The sequence below is a fragment of the Phragmites australis genome, chromosome 19, assembly GCF_958298935.1.
Source record: "Phragmites australis chromosome 19, lpPhrAust1.1, whole genome shotgun sequence".
NCBI lineage: Eukaryota > Viridiplantae > Streptophyta > Magnoliopsida > Poales > Poaceae > Phragmites > Phragmites australis.
The window spans coordinates 24,050,636-24,069,541 of record NC_084939.1 but is presented as its reverse complement, the minus strand read 5'-3'; the positions used below and the strand labels follow the sequence as shown (position 1 = coordinate 24,069,541).

Here is an 18,906-nt window from a genome sequence, read left to right as displayed (position 1 = left end):
ACATTTTACTTCTAGAAGGACGAGATGATTGACATCATTGATGCTGACTTTCAGAAAGATGGGATGCTTGACATCATTGGAGGCACCGTCTTCTAAAAGGACAAAATGATTGACATCATTGGTCGATGCCATCTTCTAGAAAGATGAAATAATTGACATCATCTCAGCCTCCTGTATTTCAACATAATGTCAATCTAAACATCATCTTTAATGATCATCTCGCTGTCATCTGCATCAGATTCTATACTGACTAACACAGTTATGTGCCAGAACCAAATTGCATTGTTGCCAAACTGCCAAACATAATTAAGCAAGAAATGTGCATTCAAACCAATCTTGTAGTTCACGAAAATATATCTATTGTGACAAATAGCAATAGAGAAATTTATCTGCAAGAACAAAATGGAGAACATGATTCACAGCAAAAACAGGGTCTACAGAAGGAGCCTTCACAACAGCGAAGAACATGAAGTCCAAACGACCAAAATTGATGCCAAACATCTGCACCGTGGAAGCAGGTATAGGGACAAACCCATCCTGCCAGCGTCTGATACCAGTGAAGGAAGACATTGCATATGTGTGATGGAAATACCACATTACCCTCAGTTACACAAATCGAAGCAAACCCTAAGAAACTCTAGCAAAACCGCGATGGAAACCCTATGATTAAAAGGATCGAATGATCCAAGAGGGGGGTGAATTGGGACCGAATTAAACTATTTCAAACAAAATCTAGAACAAGTAAACAACCTTAGCCTAGATGGAAAGAAAAGCAACTACAAAAACCAAATTAGACGGAATTTTAACTTACAAGAAAGTAAATACTCAAAGTAAATGCGGGGAAGTAAAGAGAGGCAAGAAAACACCGAATTTTTCTTTCCTGAGGTTTTGAAGAGTTGACGCTCCGTTAGAGCATCCACTAAAGATATCGCTCCCCATTGAGCCACCAAGACTCAAATGCTATCTAGTGATAGCAACTTCTCTATATCCAAATTAGTGGGCTTCAAACTAAACACAAAGCTTCTTCTTAGGGCTCCTACAAGATCTCCAAGAGCTCATCAAGACACCTTCAATCACCAAGACCGGCTAGATGTTACCAACCGTCAAGAGTAATAATCCAATAGCTTCACTTGACCCAAATCAAGAATAAACTATAGTTGGATGCACACTTGCTACTCTCCATGCACTAATGATATCCTTAATCTTTAATTAATAACTTTACAAATCACTCTAGTGCACTCTCTTGCCTTTTAATCTCACACTAAGTATTTCTAGGTTATAGGTTCAAAACTAGCTATTCCCCAACTACCCATAATTTTCGTAAACACTGGATGATCCGGTATGCACACGCTTCAAACCAAACGCTGGACCATCCATCATGTATCATCCACCCAAACTACCCATTACTGCACCAAATGCTCCGATGAAACATCTGAGTATACGCCGAATCATCCAACGTGTATAAGTCCATTTTCCAATGAACAGAAAACCTTCTGGACGTCACTCCAGTGAAACATCCAGTGTATACGCCAGATCACCCAGCATGTACAAACTTGAAGTTCTTCTGAAAAATATTCAGATGGAGCCAACCACTATGTAAGAGACCAGCAAAGGAGACACCACATTAGTGACGACTGCTCAACAGGCGTCACTAATGTCCCTTCTGATCGGGATCAGATATAGACCTGTCACTGATGATAATAGTGACGGGCCAAATTATGACCCGCCACTGATGACTAAGTTATTAGTGACGGGCCATCCTAGGTCAGTCATTAGTGACAGATCAAGTTGTGACCTGTCACTAATGACTAGATCATCAGTAACGGATCGTCCTAGACCAGTTATTAGTGACAGGTCATCCTAAGTCAATCATTAGTGACGGATCAAGTTGATAAACTGGAATGACTTACCGACAATAGAGATGAAATCTATAACATATATTAAAAGGCTAAGAATTAGAGCAATTTTAAGGGTCAAGTTACTGTAGCTACTGTTTATTTAGGCCACACATATATGTATCCGTATATATGTATGTACACATAATGTTTTTTGAAATTCTAGAAAAATAGTGAAAGGAATAATAGTTATATTGATAAATCGACTGAAATAATCTAAAATGCATAAAAAATATCTAAAACTAAAACAAATATGAAACAAATTTAGTTAGGTTCGTATTACTATCGTTTATATGTTAAAATTATGTGCATGCATGAAAGTAATATTGTTTTTCTCATAATTAAATGAATGTGTTAAATATTGAATGCTATAGATTATCAATACATCTTTCCTTCATAAATAAATATTGAGATGTCCAAAAATGATGAATTCAATTTTTTTTTCACACTCTGTGCAAAAAAAAGGGTGTGGCGTAAATGCGCCAATCCACCTAGTTTGTAATATCTACCCTGGTGCTGCGAATGGAGAAGGTGTTCTATGTGAACTCAGACGATGATATTTGCTTAATATTTCGGCCAGATGATGCTAGTGTAAGAAGGGTTCAACTTCTGGGTAATAGAGCACTGCGATCATTTAAGGTGGTCTATGATATCAAAGACAGGATTTTTGGCTTTCAAGCTGGTGCATGTTGACATAACAAAGTGAGTAGTTTCCACCCAAAAAAAAAGTATCTTGTGCTTCTAGGCAGGAACTCTTTTGAGAAATCAAGTTTAAATATGCATTGATTTATATGTGATGAGTGATTGACAATATTGTTATTTTGGTATGTTAATTTATAGGATTGCATGAATATGTATATGTGTTGCTATTGTGATTTCAGCTAACCAAAGTTATAGAAAATATGGAGTTGATGTGTTTGTCTTTGAGTTTAGAAAAATTATACATGTCGGATGATTCGGCGTTGTGGATTTTGTACACCGGAGCATTTCATTTCAGAGGCAAAAATTGAAGTGAACACTGAAAGGTCCGGCGATAGAGTGAAGTGAGCGCCGAAGCTTTTCTTGCAGAGAGGTTGAAAGTCGACTCTGGTGGACTTAAACTTGTCGGATGGTCCGGTGATGGAGAGCAATACACGCCGGACTATTTCTTGCAGAAAGGTTGGAGAAAAGGGGTCTGGTAAAGATGTATACGCCGGATAGTCCGGCGATAAAATGAAGAGCACGCCAGAGCATTTCTTACAGAGAGGATTGCAAGATGTACAGTTTGATAAATTGCAAATGCCTAATGGTCCGGCGCCCAGGAGGAGTGTACGCCGGAATATCCGGCATTCACATTTTTTGGTTGATGTCTCTTTCAACGGAGATTTTAATTTTTGGTAACTTGAGATGGAGTTGGAGATATGTGTTTCCTTGTCTCGTGTTGTGTAGGTAATGGACGCAACTTGGCGATCGACGGTAGGAAGATCGGGGACAAGCTGGGTGCTTGATGCCGAATGATCAAGGAGGCTAGACGAAGTCAAGGGTGGTCCTAACTGTGCTCATGGATGTCAAGCAAAGCATGAAAGGAAGGATAAAGACGGCATGTTGATAAAGTCAAACGAAGGAGATATCGATGCACGTGACAAGACGGCACGAGGGATCAGGAGCGGGAGAGACTTGCTGGTGTTCAAGATCGCAAGACAGAGTACATGTGTCGATATCAAGATGCTTACTTGAGGTGAAAGCAAGTGGTAGTGAGTTACGCTTTAAGAAGCGTGCAAGGTGGTTTCTCGGTATGGCCTCAAAACCGTAGAAGGATGAAGTGCACGTGGTATCATTATGAAGCTTACATCAAGGCAACGCTAAATCATGAAGGCACCATGCTCGTCTAATGGATGGAGGAGAAAATGGATCAAAATAACCTTGGTAGTGGGTAGAAGTGTACTACAAGAGATGAGTATTTTGGGAATAAAAAAACTTGACATCCAAAGAAGCTTTCAAGTCCTATAAATAGAGGGATAGGGCTATAGGGAGTGGGTGCGCCAGCCATTTGAGTCTTGAAAGATAGGTTTTAGAGAAAAGAAAAGAAGAATAGCCTTTGTAATAGGTAATAGCTTTTTTTGAGGAAAACATCTTATAATCTGCCAAAAAGAGGGTTGTCCTCCACAAGAAATGAAGAGACTATTTCTTTCGATGCTTGTGTTTATCTCATTCTAGTCTCCTTCAATTGGTTCCCTTTCTCTGTTGTGAGTTTTCTCTTAGGTTGTGTTTTTTATTCCGGTTGTTGAGCTGAAAATTTTCCACCTTAAAAAGTTGTTCTTGTTGTTAGAAGCAAAAAATTCACATACATACATACATACATACATACATACATACATACATACATACATATATATATATATATATATATATATATATATATTGAGTTTACCTCTAGATCATCAATTTGGAGAATTTCGTCTACTGGTGATCATTTCTTTGATTCGAAGGATTCTTTCCTCAAGTTACTAGCATTTGTGGCGATGACCCGTAAGATGAGCTTCAATAGAACATAGAGTTCATATACATCCACGAGAGCCATGGGTTTTCCTGAAGATTTCTATAGTAACTTGATTCTCTCCGGTTTTGTGTCCATTATTGGTTTTTAAGTTGTGTTGGGTGATAAAAAGGAGAAGACCATCCGTTTCGAAAGAAACTGGTAAGGCGCCTATTCACCCCCCTTTAGTCATCATTCTCGGTCCTACATCTTCGTTATTGACAATGTGATAAAAGTCCCTCGTAAGTTTGGGGGCTTCTCTAATTTGGCATTTGATGTTTTGTTAAATTTGATCCTTGAAACTTTCTTGTTTCCTACATATAGTTCTGACATTGTATTGAAAATTGAATCTATTATTTGGGTTGTGATGTTGTTGTTTTTTTAATGGAGGCAAGAGCGTTACCTCATTCATTAAAGGGATAGGCTAGTTGTTTGTTGACAGATATTGTGCCCTCAAATCTGTCGAATTCCTGGCCACTAGATGGAGAACAGATGGCCTAGATTCAACTCCTGGTTGTATGTATCGATGTCGATCGGGTCATCTTTCTTAGCCCACTGATGTAGCCCCCGGTCCCGATCCACACCTGCGTGCCGCGTCCCATCACCTGGTCGTTGCCATCACCAGCTTCAGTGTGGCCCACCGGGACAACCTCCCCCCGCTGGCCCTCCCTCCCTATCAACTCCCCCTCCATTCCCCCTTCACTAGAGATAGATCCCGCGCTCCCCCGCCTCCCTTGCAAACTGCTCTCTCGCTAACCACTATGAATCTCGACGCCCCCACCCTCCAACCCAACCCAACTGTCCGTCCACTGCCATCACGGCGGGCGGCGCCCCCGCCGCCTCGCTGTCCCACCCACCGCCTGTCTGGCGAACTCCTTGGCCATCCCTCTACAGCCACATGCCACTAAATCCCCCAAAAATTCAGATCCCTAACCCTAATATGAAACCCTAACCCTAAAACTCGTTGGAATTCATCAAGTTCGCCGGAGTTCGTTGGAGATAGAGGAAGAGGTGTCCTGCACAAATCTTGTCGCCGATCGTAAGGTGAGTAATTCGAAAGATTTCTCCTCAAGAAATCTGTTGATAGTTAACTAGCAAAATTTTTCATTAAAAGTGCAGGAGCAAAGACAATAATAGGGTTCAGCCCCCCCAAAAAAAATGAAGTTACAAGATGAAAGCCCTCTCACAAACAGGACCTGGCCCGGATCTTCAAGGTCACTAAGTTTTTTTCGCTCCCACTAGGATCCATAATCTCGATTGCTCTTTGATCTTTGAAAAGAGCGATGTTATTAGGGTCTCTAAGTGTTGGAACACTCGTGCATTGTGCTCTTTCCACACTTCCCAAGTGACCAGCATGAGCATGGTGGCCATCGCTTTCTTTGGTTGGTTTGGGCGCTCCATGGTGTTTGTCCACCATTCTGCAAGGGGAGGAGGATGCAGTCCATGACGAAGGATTGATGTTCTAAACTCCAGTCCTTTGAGCCACCAGTTGCCAAATTCGGGCGGTGAAGCGGCACTCGATGAAAAGATGCAGGGCTGTCTCCGGTTGTTGCCGGTATAGAGGGCACTGTGTGGAGTGCGTCCATCGCCGCGAGGCTAGTTTGTCCGAGGTCCAAAGCCTATTTTGGAAAGCCGATCATGTGAAAAACTTGCACTTTGGAGGAACCTAGTTTTTCCAAATGAATTTGTTCTTTTCCAAGGTGCACGATCCTAGAAATTGTGCATTGTAGGCCGATTTTGCCAAGTACTCCCCGTTTGTTTGAAGTGTCCAAGTAAAAAAAAAATAAAATTGAACTGAAGTGTCCAAGTAATTTCATCTTGTGCCGCCGGGTTGAGGGCACGATGCTATTCTGATTATGTGTTCTGGTTGATATACTCTATTTAACTTGGCATCATTCTCATAACTCTCTTATTATCTTTCTGTAGGATGGCTAATAGGGTAGCTTCAGGAGTAACTGCTTCATCAAGTTTCAGCTACGTATCTGGCTTACTTGCCGTTGCTTATTCCCTTGCCATGCTTCTCGTTGATCAGTGTGGTGCAGTTAGTGACTGTAGTAGTCCACGATACTGTTTGAGGCGTGATCAGCTTTGATGGTGCAGAAAGTACTGAAACTGAACAGATCAACAAGCAATCTAGGATCATGTTGTGCTCGAATGAAATCATACACACCGCGGACGAAAGAACAGATTGCAGAATCTAGGATCATGATGTGCTCCAGTGAAATCACACACACAGCAAATGAAAGAACAGAATGCAGATCTCCCTGGGAAGGCTATGACTAATGGCTGCGGCAATGGTTCATCAAGTGTCCTGATATTTGCTAACGGCGAGTCGCAGTCTCAGGTTGGAGCAATTGCTGATCAAACGCTGGCGGTATGCTTAACACATGCAAGTCAAACAGAAAGTGGTGTTTTAAGTGGCGAACATGTGAGTAATATGGAAGAACCCGCCCCTAGATGAGAACAACGGGAAGTTTGCTAATACCCGTAGGCTGAGAAGCAAAAAGAGAAATCCACTCAAAAAGAGACTTGTGTCTGATTAGCTAGTTAGTAAGGCAATAAATTACTAAAGTGATAATCAGTAGCCAGTCCGAGAGGATGATCAGTCACACTGAGGCAGCAGCAGGGAATTTTTCCGCAAGTGTATCAAACAAACCACGTCAAAGGCTGCACAGGCAAAAGAATTTGAGCCTGTCGCAAGACCGTTGCAAACAGCAGCTTCTCTCCCTGGTTCTTATGATCCTACAACCTGAACGATTGCTAACCTTATTCGTTAAAGGAATCGTTCTATTACTTCAGCCCCTGTGTCACCTCTAATCTATTACTCCGTATCCAGACTGGGAAAAGGGTTCTTCACAAATACAAAGTTAATAGTACATGCACCAATACTGACTTGCTGATGAGATGACAATGTAATTGTCATGGGTCAAGATTCAGCTCATAGTCTAATAAGATCGGCCGGCCTAAAAGCCCACTTATAAATACTGTTTGCATCTGTGAACAGTGTCACAAGGTATTGTACCAGCTGTCGGATCCACGTTGTTTCTTAGCCATTAAGTAGATTAGATTTTTTAGAACTTTCTAAATTTTAATAGATTACTTAGAAGTTAAGTTAGTCTTTCTATATAAAGATAGACCAATTATCAATAAAGAGATAAGTAAGAATTAGAAATTAAACACTTCTCCTTACCCCCAGACGCTTAGCGCCTGGCCGACCCTCACTCTCTCTCACGCCTCAGATTCCTTGCGCCCAAAGCCCTAGCCGCCGCCCACCATAGCCGTCGGCGACCTCCGTGGTCATCATTTCTCTCCTCTGCTCCCTCCAATAAACAACCATCACTACACACTACTACAAAATCAGACTTATATGCCGGTCCATCACTGTCGGTTCGTAAGCCGCACAGGAAGAATTAGTCATCGTGGTTTATGAACCGACAGTGATAAGTGTCATCACTGCCAGTCGATGGATTGAGCCGGCAGTGATATCATGCTTCCTCATCACTGTCGGCTTAATTCACCAACCAACAGTAATAGTATAACATCACTACCGACTGGTTAAATGAGCCAGCAGTGATGCCCTCCTTCTCTATCTTCTCCAAGCTCGAGCTAACAGACAGTTCGATCAGAACTCCCCCCTTCACAAACTCTCGCATGGCAGCACCCACTTCATTCCTTCTTTCTATTTGATTTACCTACCACTCAAGCTCATTTTTGGTCAAAAAGAAGGTCTGGATGAGCTCTCTAGCTATCCAAACAAAATCCCTTCTTTCCTCTCCATTTGCCTTTTTTATCTTTTAGGCAAGTAAACTCTGATTTTTTTTTTCAATAGCAAGCAAGCATCTAGGAGCCTCTTGTGCTCAAGTAAGTTAAAATTCCCAAGTTAAATCCTATATTTAGCATTTTAACTCAAAATGTTACCTTAAAAACTAAAATTGATCTTATCCCTTATTTTGATTTTTAATGGCTTAGAAAATTTCACCATGATATTTAGGTATGTAGCAAGATCCAATTGTATTTTGATATTTTATTTAATTAGCAAGCTCCAATATAGAAACTTTATGTATGAGCGTATTTATTTTTCATGTTTTCTTAATGAGTCATAGATAAGGGGTTGAATAATAAAGAAAATTTGTAGGAATGACACCAACAAATACTCATCAGAAACGGACACGAAAGCATGAAAAGGCGACTCCTCCAACCTGGACCAATTACCGGTAGGAGATGATGAGGTAATTTATTTGTTAGTGATCATAAATCTTCTATATGTTATAAATTTGGATTTATAATAATGATATAATTGTAGATGGACAGAAGATGGATGTACGATATGAGTCATGTGAGCGCAGAGTACAAAAATGGTGTGTATTGTTTTCTAGTAAAAGCTACGACGCAAAAGTCAAATACACAATCTCAATACATGTGTTGTCCATACGTCGATTGCGAGAACAAGAAGCAATTTTCTACCACCCAGCAGATACATTCCCACTTGATGTCAAGAGGCTTTATGTCTGGCTATACTCGTTGGACTAAGCACGGTGAAGCTAAGATCATACATGAAGGGCAATACGTTGGCAGAGAAAATGAAGACTTGTGCATCGATATGCCATCTGACGAATACACCAATATGCCGCATGTCGGAGATATGTTGGTCGGTGATGATCTATAGGAGATGTTGACCGACATCGACTCCAACGCCGATGCAGATGATCTGGAACAGATGTTGTGCGATGGGGATGAGAACTTCACCAATGAAAAGGAGTTTCAAAAGTTTCAACGTATGGTAGAGGACTCTAAAACACCGTTGATTCCGAGCTGCAAGAAGGAGCACATAAAGTTGGTACCATGTTTTCACTGCTAAAAAATAACCAGTGGTTTAGCGAAAATTTCAAAACTATTGTATAAATTCAAAATATGACAAAAATAACCCACTGTCGCGATATGGTTTAGCGAAATCTAGTTTTCACACAATAAACTAATATGATTTTCGCTATTTCAATATGCGAAAACTAGATTTTTCGCTCATTAAAATATAGAAAATATTTTCGCGGGACATGGCTAACGAAAATGGTCGGATAAACAGTATTCGCCGGATTCTAATATTTCTACTTTCCTATTTCTCTATTTGGATAGTGGGGTTGTCGTACTCCAAAATGCTATGAATAATGCGATGATGATGGCAGTTCTGCTTAATTGAGAAAGGATGTCCGATTCCCGACATTTTTGTTCGATGTAATTTTGTGCAGGTACTTGTTCGATTGCCGACATTTCATTTTTTATTTGATGTCACACGCCAAATTGTGCACATTCATATTTATATGTATTCTATAAGAGTTTGGATGAATTTGTGCATGTTTGAATTCAAATTGAATTAGAAAGAGAATATCACATGAAATGATAAAAATGTATATAAATGGAGCATTGCAAAGGAATTCACTTTTTCACCAAGTAAATAGGCTTAGAAATAATTTTATAAATTATTATTCCACATGAGAGGAATATTAGTGATTTGTTTCAGATTTTTGGGAATTTCTTTGAGGCCTTAAAATTTCTAGAAATTCTAAAACTAGCTTTCTTTGGAGTTTTTTTATTTTAAAATTTACATGGGGTACTGAGGTGAATCCTTTTAAAATAGATTCATCATGAATTATAGGAATTGTAAAAAACTTTTCATGAATTTTGGAGCACAACAACCCTACTGTCTAAGCAGAGAAAGAGAGAAGGATAAAAATTAGAATCATAGCGGGTACTGTTCATCTGACCCATTTTCGCTAAATGATTCTGAGAAAACTCCCAATTTCACACTACAGTCCTATGAAAATATTTTCTATATTTCAACAAGAGAAAATCTAGTTCTCACGCATTGAAATAGCGAAAATCATATTTTCACTAGTTCATTATGCGAAAACTAGATTTCGCTAAACCATCTCGAGACATTGGGTTATTTTTGTAATTTTTAAATTTGTACAATATTTTTGAAATTTCTGTAAAAATATTAAAAAAATTCCTCATATACGAAGGAGGGGGGGGGGAGTTTTTCTTTTTCAAAATAAATTTTTTATTGAAAATTTGTAAAAATATAATTCAAATTTGAAAAATTGCATATATGGGTGTCAGTCGGTACTTCGATTACTGACTAGCCACCTATTGATGATTAGAGTGCCGACATCTTATTTGGCACACACGTGGATGAGCGAGGGTCTGTCAGCACACTAAGAGCCGATAGGACATGTTGGCACTCCATGTGCCAACAGATCCCATTGCTCCATCCGTAGTCCATTGCAAAGTGGAACTGTTGGCACACACCTGTTGGCACTTCGTGTGCCAATAGGTCATAGGAAACATGTCTTTAGAGAGATTATAGCATTTACTTTAAAGAATGTATGTGATTTTTATGATTAATGATAATATAGTCAAGGAAACTAATATGTTTGTCAAGTATATGCTTTAGGTCTCGTGAATGCAATACATAAAGAAGTCACTACCGCCGGGACAAAGATCGTTTGAATTGGACAAGTCCCAGGATTTTTGTTAACACCAAAAGGTCCAGCACAGAATAATTCTGAACACTGGAGTATTTCTGCCTGGTTATTTTTTTAATACGCCAGATGATCCGGCAATATGAAGTAGTGTACGCCGGAGCATTCTAGAACTGAAGTTTAAGGAAGACACATGCCGGATGATCCCGTGACTGTGGCTATGCACGCCAAAGGTTTTGCCAGAGCAATTATTGCAGAGAAGATGTCAAAGTCTAGTTTAGCGTGGTTGAACACGTTGGATAGTCCAACGATGAAGCAAAGCAACACCAGAGTATTTTGCATAGAGATTGGCGCGGTTTGGCTCAAATATACACGCCGGATAGTTTGTCAATAGAGCTGATGAACACGTCAGAAGATCCGATGTTCACATGGATTTGAGTGGGGTTCCAACGGCTAATTTTTGGATGATGTACACGTCGAATGGTCCGCTGAGTATAATGTTGTTTACACCGGATTATCCGGCATACACAGTAAAGTTGAGTCGTTAGAGTAACAACTAGTTAGCGGGTTTAAGGCTATAAATATCCACCCACTCGGTCATTAAATGTGCTGGAGTCCAGAGAAACTCACATACACTTGAGAAGATATTCAAGCCACCAAAATACTTAAAGTGATCGTATAAGAAAATTAAGTACAAGATTACAGGATGATTAGTGTTAATAGTTCTAGAGAAAGTTATTAATAGATGTTGTTGCCTAGAGAATGGATCAATGAGTGATCCTAGAGTGTACCAAATGGTACGTCGATACCTTAAAGTTTTGGTGACTCGTCGGCACCTTAGGCCTTGGTGACTCAAGCTTGTTGACCCTTCCATTTGGTGTGGAGCGGCGAAAAGACACTTGTACTGGGACATGAAGATACTTGCTTTGGTGGCTTAAGCTCTAAAGTGAAGACGACAGTAAATAACCGGAAAAGAAGCTTGTGGTGAGGCTTAGCCTTGGTGGCTCAAAGGGTTGTGATTGGATGCCATCCCGAAGCATATCCTTGGTATAGCTTCAATGTGGATTACGAGTAGTGTTTATACCATCGATACCATAGGATAAAAATATCTTATGTCGAGTTTACTCTTTCTACCTTGTTTACGTTTCCGTATTTACTTACTTATAATTTACCTTTCTAAATAGGTTGCAATTTCTTTTGAACGGTAGAGTAAATAAACTAGATAAATTTAGAGCACATTTAGATAGAAATTGATATAAGTTTATCTCGTGAAGTTGTTGAGCCTATTAGTTTTAAGACATCCTAATTCAATCACTTTTAGAACGTCACCGATCTCTTCACAGGTCTTATCGACTCTTGGTGTGCCGACAGGCCCTTGCTCGTTGTGCCAAATGGATGTCGTCACTCCGATTGTCGGCTACCACCTATCGGCAATCAGAGTGCCGACTGGCACCTATATCTACAATTTTTTCATTTTAAATTATATTTTTACAATTTTTAATAAAATAATATTATTTTTAAAAAATCCTGTGTTTGCAGCCGCCAGACTGGTGAGATCCGGCGGTTCGCAGCTTGAGACTTGTACGTAAAGGGCCACGGGAAGCGGGATTCGGATATACGTAATCAGCCATCGCTGACGGAATGTTTGTTACGGGTAAATGATTTGTCACAATGAATTTGGAGTGCTGAGATTTGTCTTGAAGACAGCAATTTCTGATGGCAATAAAACGATTCAGGAAATGAGACTCCACGGAAGGAACTCATCAAATCACATAGCAAACCATATAATTTCTGAAGAAAGCAGAATGCTCCTGTTTCATTGGGATTCTTACAGAAAATATACACCTAATGACCGATGCACAGAGCAGGTTTAAGCTAACAATTGCAAGTTGAAGCCAGAGATCACAGATGACAAATCAACGGCCAAAAATGCCAGTAAAAGATACTACACGATGATCCCTGTAACTAGTTCCTCTGCACATAGAAGGTTTGCATGGGTCCAGTCGCCAATGAACATCTCACCGTCGACGGAAACCACGCATCGCATCCAGGTCCCGCTGCCTCAGTTTGCTATACTTCCTTCTGCGCCGTCCAGTGCCGGCAGCAGCCTGAATGACACAATTGCACATGCTTTTTAACTCAACAAACACAGGAACAGCAGATGTATGCTTGAAGAAATTGTTAGGGTGCACACTAGCGGTGCCTTGTACTACCTGCTCCTCGGCCTTCATTGACTCCATGAGCTCATCCATATCAGGGGAGTCTTTACCTTGCATTGCACCCATCATTTTCTGCATTCGGGCACGCATTTGGAAAAGCTGCGCAACTAATTGGCTCACCTGACAGTGAAGGCATACTTGGTTAGCTCCATGGGTGGTTAGTTTCGTTTACACTAGAGCATATAAAAGAAAAAATGATGATACGAAAGGAACCTGCTGTTCGGTCTTTCCTGAGTCCTTAGCCACTCTTCTCCTTCTCTCGCGTGATTCAGCCAGTAACTCTGGTCTTTCCCTTTCCTCTGCACAAGCCAGGATATATAACTGAGCATATATTTATGGGACATGGGTGCTTCACACCATTAGGATTAACTATCGACTGAGACACTGTTTAGTTAGCCTGCTTGGATTTCAGCCTCAAAGTTACATATGAAGGCATGCAATGTGTCGTGCTAAAAATATTTAATGCTTTGAGCATTGCATCTCTCTTGAGATGTCAGACTAATAAAAGAACTGTCAAAAATATCTTGAAAATTTTAAAGAAAAAAATCAGATATTTAATATATTTTTTAAAGCAGATTAATCTCAAATTGAGGCAACTTAAGGCCAGTCTCGTGGATGTGAGCACCAGCCAAACAGCTGATTGTCAGTTGAAGCTAATCTACACACTCACATTATCACATGTTTTGTAATGCTGGTAAAACAAGCACAGAAAACCTATTCAAATCTTGTCAAACTATTGAGTTCACAAATCAATACAAAATAATTTTCAGATACGGGCCCCAACATGCTTTTCTCAAACACGCAGGAGAGTTACGTATCATTGTATTAAGATAGGCAAATACGGATCAAAATACAAATGGCACACCTGCAGAAAGAAAGAAAAAGGCCAAGAAAACGACACAAACCACATAAGAAACAGAGACGCACACACAAGCGCCCAACACACAAGAACAGAGCAGACACGCCACAAACAGCTAAAAAACAACCAAGACCAAAACGTCAGGGCAGCAGACCACACCACCTCTTCGCCCCCGCCATTGACCACAGATGGGCTTCCTCCATGATTGGGGCCCAACATGTAATGCAAGGCTTAAAACAGTATATAAGAAATTATAGAAACAATACACTGAATAGTTAGAGTTCAGGAGGAATATGCAAAAAATATATTTTCATGATGTTTGTTGAGTGTATAGTACATACCAGGAGTCATTACATTGATCATTGACTCCATAAACTTGAGATTCTTCTCAGCTTCACGAATTTGTGCAGGGGTAACCTATTCAAACGTGGCAAGATCTGTATCTTAATAACGTCAAGTTTAAAGCTTGAATATATGAGCAATAATGTCCTTTCAGAAGATGTTGATCCAAAGTAGGGTATTAAATGAGATCCATAAGTTCATGTTTGTACCTTGTTCATGCCCGGAATCATGCCAATTAAACGACTGAACGAACCCATTTGTGCGATCATTTGTGTTTGCTTTAGGAAGTCATTGAAGTTAAATTTTGCGCTTAAGATCTTTTTCTGTAATTCCTCAGCATCTTCTTGACGCATCTGATTGCAGAAACAGGTTACACCATAGAATATCAAATTATTATCTAATGAAAGACAAGAGAAAAGTGGCATTTCACAGGAAGGTGCTTACTACTTCTTGTGCTTTTTCAACAAATGAAAGTACATCTCCCATTCCCAGGATACGCTGTGCCATACGATCTGGATAGAAAGGCTCAAGATCTTCGATACGTTCTCCTTGCCCTACGAACTTGATGGGCTTTCCAGAAACCTGCAAAGTTTGTCAGTTGTTCATATTTATTATATATATGTATTAGTTAAAGGAAGGAAGGAAGGAAGAAAAATTGCTGATGAACGTAGGCATAAAACAAGTAACCGGTGAGCATTTATGATTTAACCACTTTTGTGTATAACAGTCCATCCTGTATTTTCCTTTGTGTACCATAGGTAAGTTACAAAAAATAATACAAGAGGAAGAGTTATGAAGATCTCCCCACCCCCCCCCCCCCAAAAAAAAAAAACACCACAAAAGAAAGGATTAAGTACAAGGGACATGACCAATTAAACCCATTAAAGCGATGGTATATTTTTCCAGTAAATGATCGTACTAAATGTGTGCTGTTACCATGATTTAGTAGTTTCGTTATAGAGAACCTTGAATTAACAGTTGGCTGAAGCTAATCCATGAAATAAAATGATGGGCAACAGTTTTGTACGTTAAGAGACCTCTTTAACACTCAGTGCTGCTCCACCTCTAGAGTCACCATCCAGTTTTGTCAGTATAGCACCAGTTATACCAATCTCATCATTGAAGGAGCTGACCAATCCTGACCATATCAGAAAAGAAATAAGGGTAAATAAAGTGCAACTCTAACAAAGGATGATGAATTTAAGATTATCACAGAATGACATATCCTGCTATTTATAGAAGCACCTTGTGAAGTTTCAAAATATGAAATTCTTTTTCAGAATTTCGTACAGAGCATCAGGTATGTTACAAACAGGTGAAATATAAAATGATGATGAAATAGAGCCCTACACCTCTTCTAGAACTAACAAGACGCAGCTACACACCTGCAGCTTCTTGGCCAGTCATGGCATCAACCACAAGCAGAACTTCTGTAGGATTCATTGCCTTTTTTACTTCTTTCAACTCATTCATCATTGCTTTATCTACCTAATGATAGAAAAGATTAATCAGCTTGCAACAGTGGTGCTGGTTAAATGTAGTGCAAGTAGCATGAAGGACGCCTAGCTGCCAAGAACTCCAATTGTTATAAATTCAAAAAATAAAACTACATAGACATACATCTCAGTTTATCAGAACGAAAAGGTGGTTCGGTTGAAATCTTGGTGTGAAACACTCTCAATTTCACACAAGCTTGTAATAGGTTACCTTTCTGTTTACTTGAAAAATACTATACTAAACTTACAACTTTGGAGTTGAAGTATTATGTTACGTTCAAAAGAAACATCAAACAATATCAACATCTCATTCTAAGTCTCTAACATCTCAGACCAACTTATAACTTACTGATAAGGAAAAACTACTGCAATTTAATCAGATATGTAAACATAACCAAACATTTTCAAAGTTCAGCATGATTACAACCTGGTACCCAAGACCTATGGATCCAAGAAGTCAATGGGTCAAAACTGGTACACAGCTGACATTTATATTTTAGAATCACAACTAAACCAAATCAGAGGAACAAATATTGAAGTAACAACAATGGAGTGACCTGCAGTCTTCCAGCAGTGTCCACTATAATTACGTCAGTCTTCTTGCCTTTTGCCTCTTTTAAACCGTTCTTCGCTATTTGTGAAGGTTTTGCTTCAGTTCCTTCTGAGTACACTGGTACACCAACCTATCAACATTCAAATGTTTTTACTGAAGAGCAAGTTATAGCAGAATCATTCAAGCAAGTGCAATTTTTTTACTTCGAAAAGAGGCAGAACATGCATCGATGGCAAGTTGTACAGCTTTTAGAAAATTCAAGAGTGTCACAACTCACAACTATTATCTAGAAAAGGTTCCAAATTCAAACTGCCGTGGAAAGATTAACTTCATCGGAAGTACCTTTTTACCCAGAATAGTCAATTGATCAATAGCAGCAGGCCTGTAAACATCTGCAGCAATCAGCATACAACTCTTCCCCTGTAACCTGAGTATGGTCTATAAGTACTAAAACTCTATGAACATATCAGGAAATTCTTAAAGTACAAGCTTAAGGAAAGCACCATTTTTTTTAGATAGAAGGCAAGCTTTGCACAAACGGTAGTCTTCCCAACACCTTGCAAACCTGCCAACAAGATAACTGTTGGGCCAGATTTTGCAAATACCAAATCTGATACCTCCCCGCCCATCAGTTGTACAAGTTCATCATTCACAACCTGCATCAGTGAGTTTAGTTAGACCTCCAGTGTTAGAAGCACATAAATTAGTTTGGGAGACCACATTCATTAAGTCCAAATTAACTACTCAATTTCTAAGACACTTAGTTGAGATAGCTTCTGTGCACAGTAATATTATCTCCAGTAATTTATCTGCCTCTCCCAGAAAAGAAAATGCGAACTTTTCTGTTACAACATTCATCATGCAATTAATGTCTAGTCAAGCAAGAAAAAATCAACAACAACAACTCCGCCTATGTTGTTTCAACATGGCCGGAACCCCACCTATGTTCTCAACATAGCCCGTCCCAAGCCCGGGTAAAGGAGGAGGGCTGTGATAGGCTTGGCGAGCCAACATAAAAACCCAGCTACTCTTATGGAGATGAAACCCAAAAGTAAATCGAGCAATGCAAAATCAAACAAATAAAATTATCTCTAAGAAACTTCAGTATAAAATCTGTACAATTATATGTTCCTAGAACACGGGCATACCTTCACCAGCTGCTGGTCAGGTCGGACACCTCGGATGACGTCAGTTCCTACAACCTTTTCACTTACAGACTCAATAAATCTTCTGACTACTGGCAAACTTACCTGCAAGGTAGGTTCCACATTAGATTATGAAGGCAAAAAAGATTACAAAATAAAAATCATGCTGAAGTAGGAATCAAACATACATCCGCCTCTAAAAGTGCTCTTCTAATATCCCGCATTGGTTCAGCGATGTTTTCCTTTGTCAATACATCTTGAACCACAAAAGGTAATTTGTTCAGTAAAAATTGAGCTGAGTTATAAAGGGTGCAGACATTACTGTAATATGTAATGTAAGAGCATATCAGCTCACAATCTCATAAAAGAATCGTACACAATGTTGCGCCCATAATTAAGACAGGGCAGTGCCCCTCATTGCAATATATTCTGGATGCGCCACATAATTCTTGAATTTGAAAACAAGTCAAGGAGGCCTGCTAACTAAGGCTGTAGGAAATATTATGTTATCAAATCCTTCCCAAAGTTTGGCTAACTATTGCTGAATAGGTTTGTATGCAAGATAGAAACCATTGCCCTCAAGTACCACATTGCACATAAGGGTTGAGCGTTTGAACAAAATCACATGGTGGACATCACAATTCTAAACAACAATTGTTACTATCTAGATGCCCATTATAATAATACCTCGAAAAGAGATGGCGGGACCCTTAGACACAGATTTACACATCACCATGCACTACAAAATTCTTTGTCGTGTCTAATAAAACGCCAAATTTCCTCATGAATCAACAGGTCTTTTTTTAGTGGATTCGACAGATTACCACTGCAGCATCACTCAGCGGCAAGAACAATACTGGCAGAAGTGTAAACATGCGAGGTAAGAAAGAAGCCGACCAACGCCGCGCAGCTTGTTCCAGGCGGACTCGAGGCCGGTGGTGAGCTGCCCGAACATCTCCGCCCGTACCACCAGCCCGCCCGCCCTCCTCCGCCTCCTCCATCCCTGACCGCGCCCAGACACAAACAGTTCAAACAACTCAGACAAAACACGAGACCTCTCTCCGAGGGAACGGAAGAAACCGAGAACCAAGAAGCACGAGGGCCGGACCGGGAGCGGCGAGGAGTAGGCGCGAAGCGCTGGACTTCGGGCTGCGCGGAGGTCGAGGGAGGAGCTAGCAGAGAAGCGGCGGAGGCGGAGGGACGCGACGGCCGGCTTCACCGGCGAGCGGCGGGTGGCGGCGGGGGACAAGGAGAGCGCGAGGGTGCTGCTAGTGGCCTCCATTGGGGAGGGAGAGGCAGTGTTTACTGTTGAGTTCTGCGGAGGGGAGGGGAGCGACGAGGAGGATAAGTCCGTAGGAGCGGTTGGGCAGTCACTGCAGGTGGGCCTCTTGGGCTTTGTGGGCCCG

General features: G+C 40.4%; 1 protein-coding gene across 1 annotated transcript; it reads right to left on the bottom strand.

Moving 5' to 3' along the window:
- Positions 1 to 12,617: 12,617 nt before the first annotated feature.
- Positions 12,618 to 18,819, bottom strand: LOC133900850 (signal recognition particle subunit SRP54, chloroplastic-like). Its single transcript, XM_062342106.1, has 15 exons — positions 18,609 to 18,819; positions 18,398 to 18,503; positions 17,689 to 17,756; positions 17,504 to 17,605; positions 16,859 to 17,011; positions 16,698 to 16,775; positions 16,360 to 16,485; positions 15,692 to 15,794; positions 15,344 to 15,444; positions 14,751 to 14,888; positions 14,516 to 14,659; positions 14,306 to 14,381; positions 13,319 to 13,404; positions 13,100 to 13,225; positions 12,618 to 12,994 (listed from the first exon to the last, which is right to left on the bottom strand). Exons 1-15 carry the CDS (start codon positions 18,780 to 18,782, stop codon positions 12,905 to 12,907), a joined length of 1,671 nt encoding a protein of 556 aa, XP_062198090.1. The 5' UTR covers positions 18,783 to 18,819; the 3' UTR covers positions 12,618 to 12,904.
- Positions 18,820 to 18,906: the final 87 nt, after the last annotated feature.